Source organism: Mastomys coucha, unplaced genomic scaffold, assembly GCF_008632895.1.
Source record: "Mastomys coucha isolate ucsf_1 unplaced genomic scaffold, UCSF_Mcou_1 pScaffold18, whole genome shotgun sequence".
Taxonomy (NCBI): Eukaryota; Metazoa; Chordata; class Mammalia; order Rodentia; family Muridae; genus Mastomys; species Mastomys coucha.
In genome coordinates, this window is record NW_022196900.1 from 61,407,155 (window position 1) to 61,426,932 (window position 19,778).

General features: G+C 39.0%; 1 protein-coding gene across 2 annotated transcripts in view; it reads left to right on the plus strand.

Annotated features, from left to right (window-relative positions):
* The window catches only part of Pde4b (phosphodiesterase 4B), a 539,717-nt gene that overhangs the window by 90,270 nt on the left and 429,669 nt on the right, over positions 1–19,778 (plus strand). For both annotated transcript variants that reach the window (XM_031377963.1, XM_031377964.1), the window contains 2 exons: positions 2,641–2,752; positions 8,860–9,098. In XM_031377963.1, coding sequence (XP_031233823.1) covers positions 2,711–2,752; positions 8,860–9,098 — 281 coding nt within the window. In that variant the 5' untranslated portion in view covers positions 2,641–2,710. The remainder of the gene's footprint in view (positions 1–2,640; positions 2,753–8,859; positions 9,099–19,778) is intronic.

Below are 19,778 nucleotides of genomic sequence, written 5' to 3' on the forward strand. Positions count from 1 at the left end.
GCAGCCTTCCTGTGTGAGAAAGAGAAGAGGGGAGCTGGACAGTCAGGCGAAAGCACAAAAACATGTGTCTCTCCTGCTTGCCTTTAAAAAAAAGTTGGCTTTAAAAAAAAAATTGGTAAACTGCTGTGTCATTTGCAATCTTGCTTTTTTCTTGCTAGGATGAGTTCATTGTTAAAGGTACATGAATTTGTGCTCTAAGCTCTAACATTCAAATAATTCAAATACATAATCAAGTTTATTTCCATAGTGAAGGCCTTACAAAAGCACTCTTAATCCTCAAAAAGATTTAACATTTCCCAAAGCATTTTATCTTTCTATTTGTAAGGGTTTCTTATTAATCATATATCCATCCATATATGTTACAATCTTGACATATTAGATTCAGATTTATTATCTATATATCTAATCTTATTAATCAATTATTCTAACCTTTTGTCAACCATCTATTGATCATCTGTCTTTCATTTGTCCACCTTGTTTATCATGTTTCTGTTATCTGTGTTTGTCTATTGATCTACCATTACCTATCAATCAGCTTGCCATCTCACATCTATCTATATATCTATTTGTCTTTTATATATCATGGTGCTGTTTTTTTAAAAATATTTTGAAAACTATATTATTCTACAGTACCTCCATTAAACATGCTTTCCTCATCAAGTAATAGCAACAACCCCACCCTGTAACTCAGCCAGTTTCCAGTGTTAGCATTTTACACAGCCCTTTAACACTCTTTGCTATCTTAATTTTTTTCACAGACTTAGATTTATTGAGTCTTTTATACTGCCTTTAGGGCTACATTTAATTGATATTTTAGTATAGGAATATGAGCTTTTTGTTTGTTTCAGGTAAGTATTATAGGACTATCAGATTGACTAAAACTCAATGATTGGAGATTTTTTACTTTCCTACTTTTATTCAGCTTCAAGCTGCCTTACAATCAAAACTTTTGCTTGCTGCTGTTTGGTCAGTATGAGAAGAACATCGTGTTTGTAATCATTGCTGTGGACAAAGAGAATTCTTTCCTTTAGTATATTGACTCAAACACCTACATGTCTGTAGGGTTTTCTCTCTTGCACACCTACAAAGACAAAGTTCCTCCCCCTTCCTTTCAGCACCGACAGTGTCACTGCCGCCTCCTGCATAATGTAGTCAAATTATGTGTTAGGAATTCAACTCTGGTTTCCTGGGTGACTGTACAATACCACTACTTAGTATGCCTACTCACGCAGCTGCAGTCCCATCGAGCTTTTAATCTATGTATCTCTTCACGGAGGAGAAGCCTCGTTTTCATATCAAGCCTATATTAAGAGATGAAACGTATAGAGTGGAAACTAGACAGGGGTCCTTGAGCTCAGCTCACAATACATGGTGCTTTGAAGCCAGGGTCTCATAACGGACACTTCCCCCATTCTATTTTCTGAACACATCTGCTTCCAGTTAAGTTCTGCAGACTCAGAATTCTTTGTATTCTCCTGTCATCTCTTGTAAGATGGGACTTTAATTTTGTGACTCTTCCAGAAGTCTTCCTAAGTCAGTGGCTGCTTTTCCTCTGGAGCTTCTGGAACAAGGTATACCCTTAAATGTTGGTGATATTGGGATTCTGTGTTCCTCCCAGTGACCTACCTAAGATAAGTATCATCAACTGAAGCATGTCTACCACACATGGCCTGATGTGACATAAGCCAGGAGTCCCACTCTTTCCAGGTACTGATTGCTGAAGTTGCCTATGACAGGTATTGCTTGTGGAGTGGAACTGGTGGTAAAGATTGAGATTAAATTGCCATCTCTTAAGTGTACATTTCCTCCTGTGCCTTGTTTGTATTAGATTGATTTTTTTTTTTTTGGAAAATACCAAGGAGTCATATTCTTTACATTCTACGTCTTATATGTTTTTACTATTTTATCCAAGCTAAATATTTTTCCTGACCCTCTGTTCTCTCATTAGGCAAAAAAGACCTGAGCATATCCCTTTCTTCCCTGTTCTTTCTCCCCCTCTTGCTCACCCTCTCTTCCTTTCTCTCCCTTCCTCTTTCTCCCCTCCTTTACCCCTTACTCAGTTCCGGGCCTTGAACCTAGACCAGACTCTTGTGCTTGCTAGGCACACACTTTACCGCCGAGCTACATCACTAACCCCCAAATATGGTAATAGTGCTCTATACCTTATAGGGATTGCATGAAATAGTTTGTGGGAAAGTACTTTTTGAATTACAAAGACTCATACAAGTATATACTATTGTTATTAATATTTTGAGACAAAGCTTTACTTTGTAGCTCAGACTGGTCTACATCTTCCTGCCTTAGCCTCTAAGTTCTGGGATTACAGGTGTGTATGCCATATCTGGTTGTGTAATATTTTCATATTCTTCCTGATCATGAGTTACCTGAGAGCATAATTGTCGGCTCCTATTCTTATTCTCTTCTTATATGTTTGTGCCATTTTCTTGGCTTCTTTTTTTTTCAGTCTCTCCTTTCAGAATGTAAAGCTTAGCTTGCTAATATGTGGTGCTTTCTTGTACACATGCTACACTCACACACACAAACACACACACACATCATGTGTTAGTGGAAGGAATGTATCATGTTTTACTTAACTGTGGATACAGAGCTGACCTTTCATGTGTGATTTTTCTCCTGTAGGCTAATCTGCCATCAGCAAAGCTGAACCAAACAGTAGACATCCTCAGAGGAGCTGTTTCCCATATCTATAATGAAGAAAAGTAGGAGTGTGATGACAGTGACCGCAGATGATGTAAGTAGTGGCAGGGACTGGCAGGGACAGCTGCCACCTTCCTGTACTCTGTATAATAAGCAAGCCTTGGTCCACGCAAAGGCATGTCTCATGCCATTGCTCTGTGAACTTATGTTCTGACGACAAAAACATCACTAATCCCTGACCCAGCATTCTGTGAAATGGATAGCAGGAATATTTCTCGTTTTGCCACTGATTCATATTTCTACCGTATTCCAGCCTCCACCATTAATGTCGTTCCCGTACTTTTGCCGCAAAACTTCTGAAAATGTGCAGCAAACTTCTGAAAATCACTTCCCATGTCAGAGTCATTAGCACTAAGAAGGTTGTGTTGTACACCCTACGCTCACGGGTGCTCCTCAGGCCAGCTCATGAGCCTCACCTAGATGTTTATCAGAAATGCAGCACTTCGGGCCACATCTCGGAACGGTTAATTGTGCTGTCTCAAAAAGATGCCAGAATGTCCATTATGGTTGAGAAGGCTGATTCTCATTTGAAGTCTATACATATATAGTCTTTATAGCTTTGGTTCTGGTCAGTTGATATTATTTATCTCCTTGTCTTCAATTGACCACTCCTTTGTTGGTCTGTCTTTCACTGCATAATCCTTGCTCAATTATTCATTAAAACTGATATAAAATTATATAACACTAATCAGATGTGCAAAAAGGAAGTAGAGGAAAGAAGAAAAATACGTGATACTGTTTTCTTTCTGTGAGAAGCCAGAGGAACACAGAGTTTACTGTGATCATGTGACTGTTTTATCATTGCTCCTATTTCTTTTCTTCTTTGCTCCTTTTTTCTTCTTTCTTCCTTCTTCCCTCCCTCCCTCCTTTCCTCCCTCCCTACCTCTCTCCCTTCCTTCCTTCCTCCCCTCCTTCCTTCCTTCTTTCCCTCCCTCCTCCCTTCCTTCTTTCTTTTCCTATTATTTGGGGCAGGTTTCTTAGTGTAGTCCTGGCTGTCCTGGAACTCATTCTGTAGACCAGGCTGGCCTTGAACTCAGAGATCCACCTGTCTCTGCCTCCCAAGTGCTGAGACTAAAGGTGTGTGCCACCACTGCCCAGCTTGCATTTTTATTTCACAGACAGAAGAAAAGTCTATACAAGTTTTTTTTTTTCTACTTAGTCTAAAAATCATAGCTTAAGGGATTGCCTGTTTTTTCGGATGCCTCTCCATTCTTACTCTTCTCACAAGGCATGGGGAACAAAGGACAGAACTCCGCATTCAAATCTGTTACACCAGAAAGGAAAGAAGAGAGAGGGGTAGAGTAGTATTGGCTTCCTCACATCCTGTCCTTTCCACCAGACCCTCCTGTGGTGTAGGATCCCTCTTCCAGGCCTCTGACTCCTGGTCACACATAATTTGTCTTTTATATTCTGATTTCTTACACTGGTGATGAATAGTTGTATTTAGATTGCTGTGCTCTGCTTAAAATGCCAATGGGGAAAATTCTGGAAGGGAATTTTTTTTGTTGTTGTTAAAAATAAGTTTAGTTTTGTCTCTTAATACAGTTTATATGCCATTTTAACATTCTGATTTATTTTAAAGGTTAAAATGGAGCAATATTCATAATTGATAGACAAATCTGATTATCCAAAAAGGGAATTAGGAAAGTTACCATGGTCAATAGAGGGAAAAAATGTACTTGCAACATATGGATAAAAGAAAGAATTTAGTCCTTTCTTATTAGAACTACAATGGATAAATAGCACATAGGTTTTATGTTTCCAAGGTGCAGTCTTTAACCACCTGTCACTAGTCTGCATGGAAATGAGCTGTAAACAAAGTAAATGTCAGATTATGAATCTATAAATGCAAATATTAAGAAATGAAAACTATTTCATCAATAATTTTTATATAAAATACATATTAAAATGGCAGCATGTTGGATATATTAAGTAAACTAGCTTGTTAAAGTCAATTTCTATTTGGACTCTCTATGACTCCTAGAAACTCTAAACAACACATATTTAAATTTCAAGCTGGTCTTGTCTTAGAAGTTCAGTGCCAAGCTAGCACTTTTGCTCTTCCATTCAGCTCCCAACCACAGCACAGACCATGTTATATATGTGTTTCCCAGTCCCTCCTGTCTCACTGGAACAACAGAAACTTATTTCAATGTTCTGCTCCCTTATTTTTTATTTTTTATTTTTTTACAGATTCTACTTCTTTTTTTTCTTAAGTTAATTTTTTTTGTTCTGCTCCCTTAAACTAAGTCGTTGCACTAAGTCAGATATAGTTTGTTATATTTTAATTTATTTTAACTCACCAACCTTTTATTCAGTGATTTAAATATCTACCCAATGTCCCATAAACACTACATACACCGTGTATATCAGATGCAACCCTAGGTTCTGGATGAAAATTCGGCAATAAATAGCACAAGTGTTTATCCACTATGGACTTATTTTCCTGAGGTGAAGTGGGAATAAGTTAATAAATTATAGAACAATCCCATCTGTGGTAAGGGCTGTATCGAAATTCACTGGAGAAGCAAAGAATGATTGTGTGTAAGGGCAGAGAACTTATAGGAGGACCATGGAAGGAGAAGACACAGAACACATGCAAGAAGTGAGGGAGTGGGCTGTAAAGATTTTGGGGAAGAATTTTTGGTAAGGGGAATAGCAAGTGATAAGACCTTTACTTCAGGCAAGACACTCTGCTAGGGGCTGTGGGAAGGCACGTATGAATAACTGTAGCTCTGTCTCTATGCACTCAACATGCACTAGATCTCCAACAAGTGACTGTAACACACAAGTCTTAAGTGTCCACAAGTGTATGTGTTCGCTGCTTTGTATTTGAGAAGTGACTTATAGAGGTAAGATGTAATTATGTGCAATCTAAGTACTGAACCTGTGATCAATTATGACTAAAAAGATTAAAGGGTAGGAGGGAGCTTCAGGTCATAGGAGGAGGAAAGAGGAATATGACTAAAGACTAAGAAGAACCTGGAAATATGTGTATAAGTGAAAATAGAGGGAATGATAATAACTTCATTTACACATAGATATAAATTATGTAAGATGTATAGTTCAGTGTGTATGCATATACATATATGTATATATATCATGAACACCTCTCTTTCTCCATGTGTCTGTGTATCTGCGTGTCTGTCTGTTTGTCCATCTGTCTGTCTGTCTCTCTTTCTCTATCTCTCTCTCTCTGTCTCTATCTCTCTCTCACACACACATGCACACATGCACACACATATACACGTATGTAATAGAACCAAAAGGAAAATATCCACACTGATGCCTTAGTTACAGGGTCATGCTCACTTAATAACAAGTTAAAATTTACTGTTTTGAAGTCATTCCTTGAATTAAAACAGTGTGTTTCAGAAACCCTTGGTGAGTGCGAAACACATCGCCATAAAAGAACAGAATAAAACAGCTTTTCAGAAACTAAATTAAATTCTGAAAACACTATTACTTTCAGAACAATCATAATTATTTCCAGAGCTATTTGTAATTACCCCAAATTCTGCATTTATACTTATAATTTATAGACTTCTCCTTTACCCAACCTACTAACAACTTCAAAAATTGAATTTGGTTGTTTCTCAATTGATGAACTTTTATTTGGTCTGATTTTCCTATTTTTAGCCATCATAATTCTGCCCAGCTCTGTGCTATTCATTGACTTTTGGGGTAAGAAACATTAATTTTAATGTTACTTCTGGTAATCACAATTTTATATTTCTGTTCAAAATTCATACTTTCCTAAATTCACTTTATGCATGAATAATGCTTGAAGAAATAACCAATTTTAGATTCTCTCATATTCCTCAGTAATTACTTGCTTAAAAGTCATTATTATTGCTAATGTAATTACTAAAGTAAAAAGCTAGTGTAGACACGTAAATTGTTAAAGTCTTCAGATCAGAGGGCAAGGGACTAATCTGTGTCTTTATCAATTCAGAACTACCCACACCTGGTTACTAATGTTTCATTTTTCTAAAAGAGAAAATATTCTACACTTAATCAGAAAGTCCTGGTGTCCAACAGTGTAACTGAATGTTGCAGTTATTTCTTTACTTCAGACAGTGTTTATCAGTTTGAGGTTTGGTCTAATAGAAAACTGTGACTTTTCTTTACATGCATTTTTGATGCTGGACATATAATTTTCTAGCCTTCAGTTTGTTCTTACATGTTCGTATTTAATCTTTACTAAGATTTTGTATTTCCTGTGTCTCTTCAGGGACTTTTAAGCATTTTAAAGAAAAAAGCATATATATATATATATATATATATATATATATATATATATATATATGCGCCAAGGGTTTTCCTCGGTCTCTAAGTTCTCTCTCTCTCTCTCTCTCTCTCTCTCTCTCTCATACACACATACATATAAACACACACACACACACACAAACACATACACACACACACACACTCCATCCCCAAGATGCAGTAATTACTAGACCTACGATATATGCAACTACTTATTAGGCATTAAACCTGATCCTGGTATACTCTAAAGTATTTCACACTCTGGAAGATTGTAGATTGTGTCAATTTCCTATCACCAAGCAGTGCTTATATTGAATTTTAAATAGACGGTATTTCAAAATTGTTTTCAAATATAAGAAAATACAATATTCATTTCTAAATACAGGGGGTGGAGCTCCTGAAACTTGCCCTGTCTTTTCTTGCTCAGATTTCTGTCATCAGAATATGGCTCTGATGCCAAGAGCCTGAAATCTCAAACACTCAAGAGGGTGGAGCAGGATGGCAAGTTCAAGGCCAGCCTGGACTTTTCACTGAGTTCAAGAGCAACCTGGGTAGCTCAATGACTGAAGAGACTGGAGCTGTGGCTGTTAGTTAAGAATGTTTGCTCCTCTTCCAGACAGGACTCAAGTTTAGTTCTCAGCACCCATATCAGGCCACTCTCAGCCACCTGTAATTCTAGCTCCAGGGGATCCAATGGCCTCTTCTGCAATTATTCTGGTGTGAGCAGTATTTTCAGGACAACAGAATAATCATCAGCTGAGCAGCCTTGTCCAGATGACAGGATCCTCATTAGTCAGTTGAGATATATGTCAAGAGTAAAAGTCATAGCTTTTGGAGTGCTGGTTGATCTCAGATTGCCAGCACCTTCTGCGTTGGGCTGATGAAATAGTGCATCAGTCACACACCCATTTGGGACATCCACTCCCAGCTAGCCTGGGAACCATCACGCAGAGACATGGAAAGCATGAGTGACTCTTCCTTGCTGTCATAATGCCTTTGTCCTGACACTTGAATTCCATTCATGTCAGTATTAGGCATGGACTCCAATAGGGCTCTTCAGGATTTCATAATTTCTATCTCTTCTCTCTCTGAATTCGTTTTTTTAAAGATTTACTTATTTATTGTATGTAAGTACACTGTAGCTATCTTCATACACCCTAGAAGAGGGCATCAGATCTCATTATGGATGGTTGTGAGCTACCATATGGTTGCTGGGATTTGAACTCAGGACCTTCAGAAGGGCAGTCAATGCTCTTAACTGCTGAGCTATCTCTCCAGCCCCCTGAATTCTTGAATACTTCAGTAATAACAAAACAGCAATGTTACCAACCATGACACTTGTACATGTGAACAGGGACAACCAGCTGACTCTTATTACCAACACTCTGATATTTTAACACAGGCAATTTTTTTTTGCTTTAAAACTAAGTAATTTCATATTTATTTATAGTTTATTAGCATACACCAAAATGATAAATTGATTTCTAAACTATATTATCAATTTATCAAATTTAATTTTTAACAGAGAGAGAGAGAGAGAGAGAAAGAGAGAGAGAGAGAGAGAGAATGGAAAAGAGAGAAACTTTCCAACCTATATGGTACTCTCATAAATGTTACCCGTGAATCTAAAGATCTCTAAGAACATGCAATGGCTAGGTTTGTACAAAAGATAGAAAGCAGCCCAGCCCCACCCTCACCCATCTTGCTTCTTGTCTCTCAGGCTCCTGACATCAATTTCAGAGTCTGATTGATTGTGAGATATTGAATCAGGGCTTCCTCAGTGACCGCTGGATCATTTGGCTTCTTAACTCTGTCATTTAGACATTTGAGTTTCACAACTTTTATTGCTTTCTTTCTCTTTGTTTCCTCCAGAATCTTAAGGACTATTTTGAATGTAGCTTGAGTAAATCCTACAGTTCTTCCAGTTACACCCTTGGGATTGACCTCTGGAGAGGCAGAAGGTGCTGTTCAGGAAATTTACAGCTGCCACCATTGTCCCAGAGACAGAGTGAAAGGGCAAGAACACCTGAGGGAGATGGCATTTCCAGGCCAACCACTCTACCTTTGACAACGCTTCCCAGCATTGCTATAACAACTGTGAGCCAGGAGTGGTGAGTAGGCTCAGAAGCCAATGCCAATTCTAAATCTTATCTTGTAATTACTTCAAATACAATTGTGTTGTCAAAACAGCAGTCGATGTCTGTGGAATACACCAGACTGTCGACTTCTGGAGAGCTTGTTTCCCTTGAGTAGCAGGGTGAAACCTTTTAAAACATGGTGAGAGCATCTGCTTGAGAGGGGAAGGAGTGTGCCTTACATAGAGCCCACTGTGGAGAGAATGGGATGCATTTGCAACATCGTCAAGCATAAAGCAAACTCACACTCTATGATCTATTGGTTTTCACTAAGAATTTACTCAGTGTGTGTTGATACCTTTTAATTCAGAAGAGCAGAATGGGATTCCAGAATGTCACTGGATAATCCTTAAATGTTTTTGTTGCTTTGCTCTGCACATACCCCTAGCTTTTAAAAGTATAACCCTAGCTTACAAATCTCAGGATTTATTTTGGTATAAAACACTCCATTATAAATCAAAACAGGAGAGACATGCTATGAGAGCTGGGGTGAGGGCTCAGTCAGTTAAGTGCTTATACTCTCAAGCTCCAGGAATTGAATATGATCCCCAGGACTCGCATTTAAATAATGTTCTGTGTGGCAGCATGCTCCTGTAATCTCAGCACTAGGATGGGCAGAGACAGGGATCTCTGGAGTTATTTGGCCCATCAGCCTAGCCTACATGGTGAGATTTATGATATACTTTTACCTCAGAGGTTTTGAAAAACATCCAGAGGATGGCATCAGACATTGTCCTCTGCCTTCCTGGACACCTGCATACACACAAACACACACACTCGCATACACCTATATGCATTAGAAGAAAGAGAGCTTTGTTAAGAGTGGCTATTTTCCTATATTTGTGAAAGTGGCTATTTCAAACTTGTGTTGAAGTGGTAACCAAGAAAATAAAACCATAAAACTCTGGATAAAATTGTGCCATGACTTTCCTTCAGATACATGTTTTAGCATGTACTTAGTCATTAATCCTTTTTATTTCAAGTATTTTTCAATAATGAATTGTTTATATAAAATGGAGAGTTTCATTAAAATAAAAAGTGTACTAATTTATATAACTTAAAATTATAATAATTTGGTACTTTAAAAACCAGTTTTAAAATAATTTACTATGGAGAAAGGCTGACTACAACCAGTTGTTGCATGACTTCATTCTAATAAATCATTAAATTCTGTGGCTTCTTAGAGTGTACATTTACCCTTACTGCATGCCAAGCTTTGTCAATGCAGGGCGTCTTTGGTCAGGGTTTAATCTACTAAGAATCAAATTCTTGAAACTTCAGGTGTCACAACTGGCAGTGTGAAAGGGTTCACCAAAAAAAAAAAAAATCTGTATGTGTTTGAAAACGCACTCTGACAGTGCAGGGAGTCTTGTCTAAACTTGTAGAATCACTGGGTTCCATCTTCTTCTCACAGGCACTACTGTGCTAGCTGTTCAGTGGGAACTATAGGGGACATGTGTCCCCATAGTTTCCTTGGGCTCACAACTCAGGCAATTAGTTGTGTTTGTGCTCCTGTATAAATTAAGATTTAGAATCTCAAAGTTTGCCTGATTTACACTTCAGAAATAAGACAAGTTGTACCTGTTGTTACCTGCTAAAATCCTCCCATGTCAGTTAACTAGGATACATTTCCTGAGAGATCCAGTTTCCCTTTATCATCCCAGAGTCTTTCTCAGGAGCCCCCAGGGTCCTCCAGCACCAGCAGATGGCTAGCTGTGGCAAGTGGTGGTCTATATATAACATTTAGCATTTACATAACAGAAGGAATAAAATGTACCACATAAAATATGTTTAATTCAGGGAATTCAAATAACTGTAGAGTTGCCTTTTCCTTAGAAGTATCAAATTTTGACTCTTACATTGGGGAATGCTTACTTATCTCCCCAAGTTCAATAGTTTTGTTTGTACCAACAAAAAGAGATATAATACATACCACATAGGCTATTGAAAGGATTGAATTGGTTACTCAATATGACACTTACCTTAGGAAAAATTAATTTTTTAGTTAGCCAGCAAACTTTAGTTTCTCTACCTTTGGTCATTGGTCAATAAAACCTTCTGAAAAGTAGAAACCACATGTGGTTTGAATGTGAAATACCCCCTGTAGACTGATATGTTTGAACTCTCAGTCCCAGGTTGGTAGTGCTGTTTACAAAGGCTGTGGGATATTTGGGAGTTATGTTCTGGCTGGGGGACATAAGTGGCTGGGATCAGGCTTTGCTTTTCTGCAGCCCAGTGCCTCTTCTTGCACATTATGTGCTTCCTAGATGCAAATGTGCATCGTGTACTTCTTAGATGCAGAGGTACATATGTGCTTCCTAGAAACTGCAGATGCAATGCGATGTGTCAAGGTGTTTCATGATTCTGCCACCACTTCCCAATTCTAGGATGGATTGCATCCTTATTGCCAGCTTCCATTAATGAAAAAGACTTATATTTACTTATAAATTCTTAGGCTTTATAGCTTAGGCTTATTCCCACCTAGCTCATATGCTTTAACTTCCAGTTTATACTAATCCATCTTTGCCATGCAGCCCACTACTTCTAATTCGGTCCCTATACATCCTACTTCCTCTGTGTCTGACTGGTAAATACCCAGCACCTAATTATTTCCCAGAGTTACCATCTCTATGTGGACATCCCACCTTTTCCCTCCTGCCCTGCTATAGGCCATCAGTTCTCTATTAAAGTAATCAGAAGGTTTATTCAGAAGAGACAAATGTTTACAAAACACTGAGACAGGTGATGCTTCAAAAAAGTAACAATACCAAAGTCCTGGGCAGTATTCAGATCTCTGTTGGTACAGAAGTCAACATTTGAATAATGCAAAGACAAATTTTACAGAGTGCATAAGAAGATTTTTCTAAGACATCCTTTCTTGAACTCTCAGTCAGAATGAGCCCTTCCTCCCTTACATTGTTTCTTTTTAACTATCTGGTCATAATGAAACAAGTAGCTAGTACAGAAAACAGGTACCAAGAAGTGGGGCTGTTGCTATGGTAACTCTGACCATTTGATCTTCAAAATGAATGTAGAAAACCTAGAAATATGGGCTGGCAAAGCCATAGAACCCCGTAAGCATAACCTTATGGGTCATTCTGGTAGGGTTTTAGAGGACCAGGGTCCCTAGAGAAACATAGACAGGGAAGGTCCATCTCAAGAGGCTGCAGAGAGAAAAAGTTTCTACAGGAAAATGGGAGATAGACTACAGGGCCATTAAATCCTATTAAATTCTGGCAAAGAATCTGCCTGTGTTCTGAGAAGCTGAGTGAGGCTAAACACAAAGTAATGGACTTTATGCAGGGTTGAGGCACCGTGGCCTCTTCTCTGACTGCTTTGCCATGTTAAATAGTGTTATGCTCGTTCAGTTCACTTTTGGGCAGTCATATTGGTGAGACTTTATTGCTGTAGGCTTCTCACACAGGATAAAAGGCAACGGAGGAAACATTGGAGCATGAGAGGTGATCTTCCCAGGGAAGATCTCACCAATTTGTTGTGGAGTGCCAAGTGGTTCGCCCTGAAAACAAACCTGCGAGAAACATTAACAGACTGAGCAGGTTACACTTAGGAATATATTTTTATATACATAAACATATATGCTTGCAATAACAGTTAAGTTACTGTTGAATGCCTTTCTGGTCTAGAGCAAATTAATTAAAAAAAAATAACAACAACAAGAACATGGTGAGTGCTGCCTGCCAGGATTTTGCAAGTAGTAGGTCCTCATTAGACAGTCCGCCAGAGCATAACCCCTCTACAAAACAAAACAAAACAAGATGGGATGAGACTGATTATAAACTAATTCATTTATAACATGTTAATTTTCTTCTTTATAAAGTATAAGAAAATTCAATCACTATCTTTAAATTTACTTTTAAATGTAAGCAAATAAAAGCTTTTACGTGCATTCTTTGAAAATGAGTCTATTGGGATATTGATAGTTGACTGCTGGAATTGCTGGTAAAGGATTTTGATTAGAGGCCTTGATTAGAAGGGAGCCCATAAGGCTCCGGCTAGCATCACTGCCACTGAGCTGGTGAAAATTCACTGGGTACAGAAGACAGCCTAGGCTCATGTGTAACAAATAATTACACTTACCTCTCAGAGTACCGAGAATATGGCATCAATCCCAATGTCTGGACCAGCTGTCAGCTAGTATTTGTCATAAAGTGCTAGGCAGTAAATATTTTCAGTGTTGAGTTTCAAGGTCTGTTATAACTATTCAACACTGCTGCTGTTTTGGCCAAGTAGCCGCAGACAACCTTTCATAAATGAGCAAGTGTGTTGTGTTTCAATAAATCTGTGTTTACAGAAATAGGTGGTGGTATAGATCAGCTTGCCAGTCAGTTTGCTGATGCCTTTTCTGAACTAAGGATTGGGAGGACATGACTCCCGGTGCTATATATAATTGCTTCAGCTATAATCCAACTACAGAAACTGACCTTGAATTCCTTACCAGGATGCTAAATCAGTCATAAAGATGGGTCAATGCATGCCATACAGAGTCAATGCCAGAGAAAGAATAAAGATAAGTATGAAAAATGAACTCACCTATTACTCCTCTGGATGAGAGCTGGGGTGGCTGGCCAAAGGCCTGGGACACACTGTGTTATTTATCATGGAGAAAGCTTGTGGTTTGGATGGGAAAGTCCCTCAAAGGCTCCTGTGTTTGAACACGTGGGCCCCAGCTGATGGTGCTCTTTGAGAAGGATATGGAATCTTTAGGACAAGCCTTGCTGAAGGATATATGTAAATGAATTAATTATTCTAGCTATCCTATATAAAAGACATACAAACTTGGTATTTTATTTACAAGCTGAAGTCTAGATTGGGCAGGTTCTGAACTGCTCTTACTTACATCCCAGCCATACGTCCCACCTGGGCTGATTCCATTCCAATAGCCTATCTTTAGGATCCACTTATGCCCACATGCTCATCAGGATCCATCAGTCTCATGCCGGCCTCCTCCTCTCTCCATCTCCTTTCTCCTTCTCCCCTGTGGTTTTTCCTGAGACCCCTCACTGGATCCTCAAGTACCACCTTTCTCTCTCTACTGCCCAATCACAGGTTCTAGCCTTTTATTGACCTAACTTTAAATTGGATAGCAAGTTTTCCACAACAAAGGGCAGTGTAAGTGAGAATTCTCTCATCTGGAGAACAACCAGCTCTTGGGGTTCAGAACTTAGCATTTGTATACATAGTACTAGACCAAACCCCAACAAAGATCTGTCGTGGGACAGACTATGAAGCAGGTTTTGTAGCCTGGCCCCATTTCCTGCTCTTCCTCTCTGTACAGATGAAATACAGCAGCTCTGCTTCCTAACTCCCAGGCCATCCTCACGATCCTGCTGCCACGCCTTTCCTACCATGATGAACTGTAGTTACAGCGGCCTCTGGAACTATTAGCCAGAATAAACGCTTCCCTCCTCTAAGTTGCTTTGGTTAAGGTATTATGGCACTGCAATGGAAAGGTAGCTAATGCACCATAAGGTTCCAGTTAATAGAAGGTGATTTCCATCTTGTTGCCTTCTTTCTTTAAATGAACCAACAATGGGGTGATAATTCCACTCTTCAGAGTTGTGGAGAGAGTTACAGACAATATTCGTGTGTGTATAGTGCAGCGCCTAGCAACTAATGACTATTTTGATGCCATTGTTATTGTCATATTATTATACATAATTATTATATGTATATTATACTACATATATCATATGTAAAATGTAGATAGAATTACCACTCAGTAGCAGGGGATGTTAGATCTGAGTTCCCCTCCACATCCTATGTAAAAATGGAGGAAGTTTTACTTTGATTCAGCCAGGGTAAAACACTCCAGAGGAGCCCTGCTCAGTAAGGGAATTAGAAAGAAGTCTTGTACTGTGCACAGCCAGTTTATCCTTCCAGAAATACCAACAAATATTCAATCACCCCTTCTTGCTGGATGTAAACTGAGAGGCAGGCGGAGGCAGGGATAAGGTACTGTGGGCATTCCTGACCCTTGGAAGGCACAGCATAGAGAAAGAGAGGCAGATTCTTCTTTTAACTTCCCTAACCTTTAACCCTCTTATCTTTCATTTGGCATAATGGCAAGACTACAGTTGCTCCTCAGAAGAATTGCCAGGATTCCAGCAGGACAATCTTACTACCAGGTCCATTAAGCAATTCTCAGCATCAACTCAATGCCCTTTTGGGCATTCATAAAAAATTAAAAAAAAAAAAAAGAATCAACAGCATTTTTACTTCCTTGTAGCAAAAGTTGAAAGAAATTAAGGCTTTCTTATCTTCTCATATCTTTCCTTCTGTTAGTGTATCCTACTGAGTGGATCCAACTTATTTATCTATCTAAATCTATCTATCTATCTATCTATCTATCTATCTATCTATCTATTATCTATCCATTTATGTATCTATCATTTATTCATTTCTTATATTAATTATTTATTTTTATGGATGAAAGAGTTTACTTTGGCTACAGGTCCATAGGGATGAGCCACATCATGATGAGGAGGCATGGCAGCAAGTGGCAGACATGGTGGTGACAGGAACAGGAAGCTGAGAACTTTCAGAACAAACTGATGTGGAGAGAAGACTCGAAGCACCCAAAGCCAAATGCGATGACATTTTTCCCCCAGCAAGGCTGGATACCAACTGGGGGCATATGTTCAAAACCTTTGGCCTAATGAAGATGTTCTCATGCAAATCACTATAAATATCCAGACTATCACTCAAAAACTTACTTTCCAGAAAGAAAGACAATTTAATAAATTACTTTAGAGAAAACTAATATTCATGTTTGTTATTCTTTTCTTTCACTGAAAATAATTTATTTTCTTACATGATATATTTTTATGATATATCATATATTATCTCCCCTCCTTCTACTCCTTCCAGTTCTTCTTCACTGCCTCTCTCACCTGAGCCACTCCCTTCTATCTCTCATCAGAAACAATCAGGCTTCTAAGGATAGTAATAATAAAATAAAAAGATAAGGTAAAATAGAAATGAACATATCAGAATAGGACAAAACAAACAAACAGGAGGAGAAGAGCCAAAGAGAAGGCACAAGAAACAGAGAGCCACTCATTTGCACACTCATGAATTTCATAAAATCACTAAACTGGAAGCCAGTGTGTGTGTGTGTGTGTGTGTGTGTGTGTGTGTGTATACAAAGGACCTATCAGGTAAAAAAATAGTAGAAAAATACATAAATGAAATAAAAACTAAAATAAAAATAAGATTTAAGAAAGGAAAAGCCTTGACATGACATTATAAGACATGGAATCTCCAGAGATGCCCTTGAGTCCATCTATTTCTGGGCATAGAACCTGCCCTTAAGAGTAGTGTGTTTGACTTGGGAGCCAGAGGCAGGTGGATTTCTGATTTGGAGGCCAGCCTAGTCTACAGAGTGAGTTCCAGGACAGCCAGAGCTATACAGAGAAACCCTGTCTTTAAAAAATAAATAAATAAAACCCATAATTTTGGGCTGGAGGAGAGATGGCTCAGCAGTTAAGAGCACTGACTGCTCTTTTGAAGGTCCTGAGTTCAAATTCTAGCAACCACATGGTGGCTCACAACCATCTGTAATGAGATCTGACGCCCTTTTCTAGTGCGTCTGGAGACAACTACAGTGTATTACAATGGAGTGAGCCAGGCAAGCGCGAGCGGGGCCAGAGCAAGGAGAGGTCCTGAGTTCAATTCCCAGCATCCACCTGATGGCTCACGACCACTGTACAGCTACAGTGTACTCATACACATAAAATCAATAAAATAAATCTTTTTTTAAAAAAAGAGTAGCAAGGCTCTGTTGGAGAAAACTAAAGTTTCATTTTCACGTGGTCATCAGTTGGAGACTTCTTCTGGGCTAGGAATTGGGTGTGTTTCTGCTTTTCCTTTCATCTCTATGACTTCCTCTGGTGTAGACCTCTGCAGGCTCTGTAGGTGCTGTCATAGTTTCTGTGCGTTCATATACGTGCAGATCTTGTCAGTTTAGAAGGTCTTGTTTTCTTTGTGTCTTCTACCCCCTCTGGCTCTTACATTCTTTTTGTCTTCTCTTGCTTGGGTTTCCCTGTACCCTGAGGAAAATGATTTGATGATGACATACCATTAAGGGCTGCATGTTCCAAAGTATTTTTACAGACAAGAGTTGTGAAACCCCCAAATAAGTTTCTATAGCAAATACAGGACAAACACTACGAGAGCGTCAGTACAAAGAGCAGTGGAGATGCCCTGTATGAACAGCCCTGGTAACAAGAAAGGCCAGAAGATTCAGTCAGGACAAGCAAAGCAAATGTATTTCCTCAAGTGTAATAAAGGTGGGAAGTGGAACTGGGTAATTTGAAGACAGTTCATGACTAAATATTCCACACTTTAAGCTCTATGAATCTAGTGGTCATGTTACCAGGCCAAAAATTGCTTCTGAGCTGTGTGCTTTGCTTATTGGTTCTGGGGAAGAGTCACCCAAAGCTTAATGCCTTAACCACTAGCCTTAACCCACTAACCCTAACCCCCTAACCCTAACCCCCTAACCTTAACCCCCTAACCCTAACCCCCTAACCCTAACCCTAGCCTCTAACCCTAATCCTAGCCCTAACCCCTAACCCTAACCTTATCTCTAACCCTTACCCTAACCTAATCTTTACCATGGAGCTATAGTTCCATCCCTTTCTTCCTTCTAGATTTTGTTTTAAATTAAGTTAAATTAAAATGTTTTCTTTACTATCGTTAAGTTACTCAGGCTAGTCTTGGATTCACTCTGAGGCCTAGGTAGGCCTTGCACTCAGTCTCGTACTAGCCACCTAAGAAGCTATTGTTTCAGGGCTACATTCTATTGGCTTATTCCTCTGTGCAAGAAGGAAACACACAATATAATAGTCCCATAGATTGTGCTCCTTCCTGTAGGCCCAACCACATGCCTCTTAGCCATAACTGTTCATTTAACTCCAGTTTCAGTTATGCCAAACCCCTAGCCAGTCAGCCATTAGTCTAAATATTAGTGTCTTGAGGACACTTCCAACAGTGGTTTTCAGAGCTACTCAGTGGTTCATTAACAATTCATTTTTAGCTCATACCCACATGCTGACATTTTTGTTTTTATCCACAAACAAATCTTAGGACTTTTCCCTTCTTTGTCAACAGGAAACAGAAAACACTCCACAAGTTAGTTGAAAGGTATGAAATAAGGGGAAACAATTGCAATAGTGTCACATGGCAAGGAGTTTGGAGACATTGTGTTTGTTCAATTTCCTGATACCTTGCAAACTGTTGGATACTGTCTCAGCCATATAACTTCCACGTTATGGTAGATTACTGCTGGAGTCACCTGGCTAGGATTTTGTGATTCTGGTGGAACCCATGGTATGTTGGTAAAAGCTCTCTAATTACCACTAAAAACATTACCCTGGTTTATATCTCTTGCTAAGGTCTCTGTTGTAAATATTTCTACAATGACTAATACAAGCAGGAATGTTGTCAAGGGATGTTGAACTGGGGATAGATGTGCTCGTGTGGACTATCTCCTGAACAGCACTGTGCCAATGTAGCAATGTGAAACAGATGTCAGAGTTTTGATATGGAGCCTTAAAGGTGTAAATTTTGCTGCCACTGTAGCACCATAGGCATCATTCTTTTACCTTTTTCGCTCTGGGCTCCACTTAACACTAAGATTTCTTTGTAACATCTGACCCATGGATCATTTTGATAACCTCTTAAAATCTACACAGATTCTCAAGTTTAAAATACCTACCAAATATTGTGCCTCATTTTCAATTTGGAGGGAAAATAATTAATATTTTACTTTGGAAAAGATATTTCAGGATGTTCATGTTACTTCAAACATTCTACGTCTATGAAAGCCCTGGCGATCTCTGTATTTTGTTTCATTTGGTACAATTAACCTGTCACTCTCAATAGAGTGGACTAGTGTGATGTCCTGCAGAGTGTCCAAGTCAGTCAAGGCTATTCTGATAGCACTATGGCAGACCGCAGGAGAATTAGCATAGCCTCAGGGAATGAGGGTGAATGTCCATTGCTGTCTGCTCCTGTGAATGGGAACTCAGTCTCCTTTCTGATAAAAATAAGAGAAAAAATGGTCAGTGTTCAGTGGTGATTTGTTAGTAGACAAGAATGGATTAATCTCTCATAAATCACATGTGGTAGAACAGCATTAACTGAAGTGACAGCTTAGTTAGTTTGGGCAACTTAATTGTAATTCCCTCCCTCCCTCTCTCTGTCCATCTCTCTTCCCTTCTTCTCTTCCTTCATTCTTTTCTCCCTCCTTCCCTCCCTTCCTCCTTATCATAGTGCTGTCCACACCAGGACATCTATCCCTTATCCCTTTCTTCAATCTTCATTCCTTTTCTTATTCTTTCTCTCTCTCTCTCTCTCTCTCTCTCTCTGTGTGTGTGTGTGTGTGTGTGTTTCTCTCTGTCTGTCTCTGTCTTTGTCTCCCCCGTCTTTCTTTCCAGCATTAGGGATTGAACCTAAGGTCTTATGCATGGCAGTCAAATGCTTTTTGCAGAGTAGTGTGTTAAATAGGATTATACCGGGGACCAGCAGTCACTTTAATTATACTTGCTATATGTTTAGATATGCTTAAATACACCAGTGCTTACTATTGTTTCGTAGTGTCTATGTAATGACAGGCTGTGTAGGCTTATAGCC